This window comes from Haplochromis burtoni, unplaced genomic scaffold (genome assembly GCF_018398535.1).
Source record: "Haplochromis burtoni strain Fernald_Lab_line unplaced genomic scaffold, NCSU_Asbu1 Contig_2256, whole genome shotgun sequence".
Classification (NCBI taxonomy): domain Eukaryota; kingdom Metazoa; phylum Chordata; class Actinopteri; order Cichliformes; family Cichlidae; genus Haplochromis; species Haplochromis burtoni.
Genome location: NW_024584617.1, coordinates 12,850 through 14,058, shown reverse-complemented (window position 1 = coordinate 14,058; position 1,209 = coordinate 12,850). Strand labels below are relative to the sequence as shown.

At 49.0% G+C, this 1,209-nt stretch overlaps 1 protein-coding gene across 1 annotated transcript; it reads left to right on the top strand.

Moving 5' to 3' along the window:
• Positions 1-415: 415 nt before the first annotated feature.
• On the top strand, positions 416-1,209 carry LOC102294769 (NXPE family member 3; the record flags this gene model as incomplete). The annotated part of the gene is given in 2 exon segments (XM_042217575.1): positions 416-864; positions 960-1,209. Coding segments are annotated over 2 exon segments (308 nt in total), but the record flags the coding sequence as incomplete, so codon positions are not given.

Below are 1,209 nucleotides of genomic sequence, written 5' to 3'. Positions count from 1 at the left end.
ACGGATTGGTTCCACAGCTTATTGGGGCAGTACGCGGGGATGCGATCGCGGTCTGTAAATTCGTGTGATGTTTGCGCGGCGCTGAGCAGTGATGTGGGGTCGACTGACACCGACTCTGGGGGGGAGGAGGTGGACGGGACTTCTACAGAAGCCCCACTGCCTCCCATTATGCACCCCACGGAAGATTTTCCACTAGAGCAGTCTCGGGACGACACCCTATGCTCAGCCTATGACCAAGTGATAGATATTGATGGTCGCTTGGTGCGCCCTGACGCTGCGCGGACTTACCCTCATTTCCAATTGCGGAACGATCGGCTTTATCGAGTGAGCCGCGACACTCACACTAATGAGATCCGCACCCAGTTGTTGGTGTCGCAAAGCCGCCGGGAAACGATTTTTCAGGCGGCTCATTCGAACCCCATGGCAGGGCATTTGGGTTGTGAGAAAACTCTGGAGCGCATAATGGCCCGATTCTATTGGCCGGGAATTTGGGCCGACGTGCGCCGCTGCTGTGCGTCGTGCCCAGAATCCCAGCTGGTTAACCAGCTGTTTTATTGCAAGTTTTATTGCTACAAACAGGTTAAGAATAGACTTTGTTTGTTTCTTTTTCATATTAAGTAAAAAACACACACAATTGTCTGTTTTACTGCTTACCAGGTCAGTTAGAGGTGAACAGCAGCAGTGTGGAGTCTGAACCGTCTGGCTATTACTACCAGGGTGTGTGGCGAGCACTAGGTGGGACCACCGTTCATCAGTTCAACACTTCCTCAGCCATCACTCGGTGTCTGAAAGGAAAGCTGGTCCATATGTATGGAGACTCCACAATGAGGCAGTGGTTTGAGTACCTTAATGCAGCACTACCAGGTAGCTGCTCTGCAAACCTTTCTGGCAAAGAACAATATTTTATTTACACTATTTTATTTATGTAGTTTAACTTATTCCTTTTGGAATTCTTTTAGATCTAAAGGAGTTTAACCTTCATAGCCACAAATCAGTCGGACCTTTAATGGCCCTGGACTATGCAAATAACATCTTTGTGATGTTCCGCGCCCATGGTCCTCCTCTACGTACTGTCAGTGTCCCATCCATGGAGCTGCATTATATTGCCAATGAGCTGGACAATGTGCTTGGAGGCAGTAACACTGTAGTAGTTTTTGGCATCTGGGCACACTTTGACACTTTCCCTATTGGGTTCTACATCCGTCGACT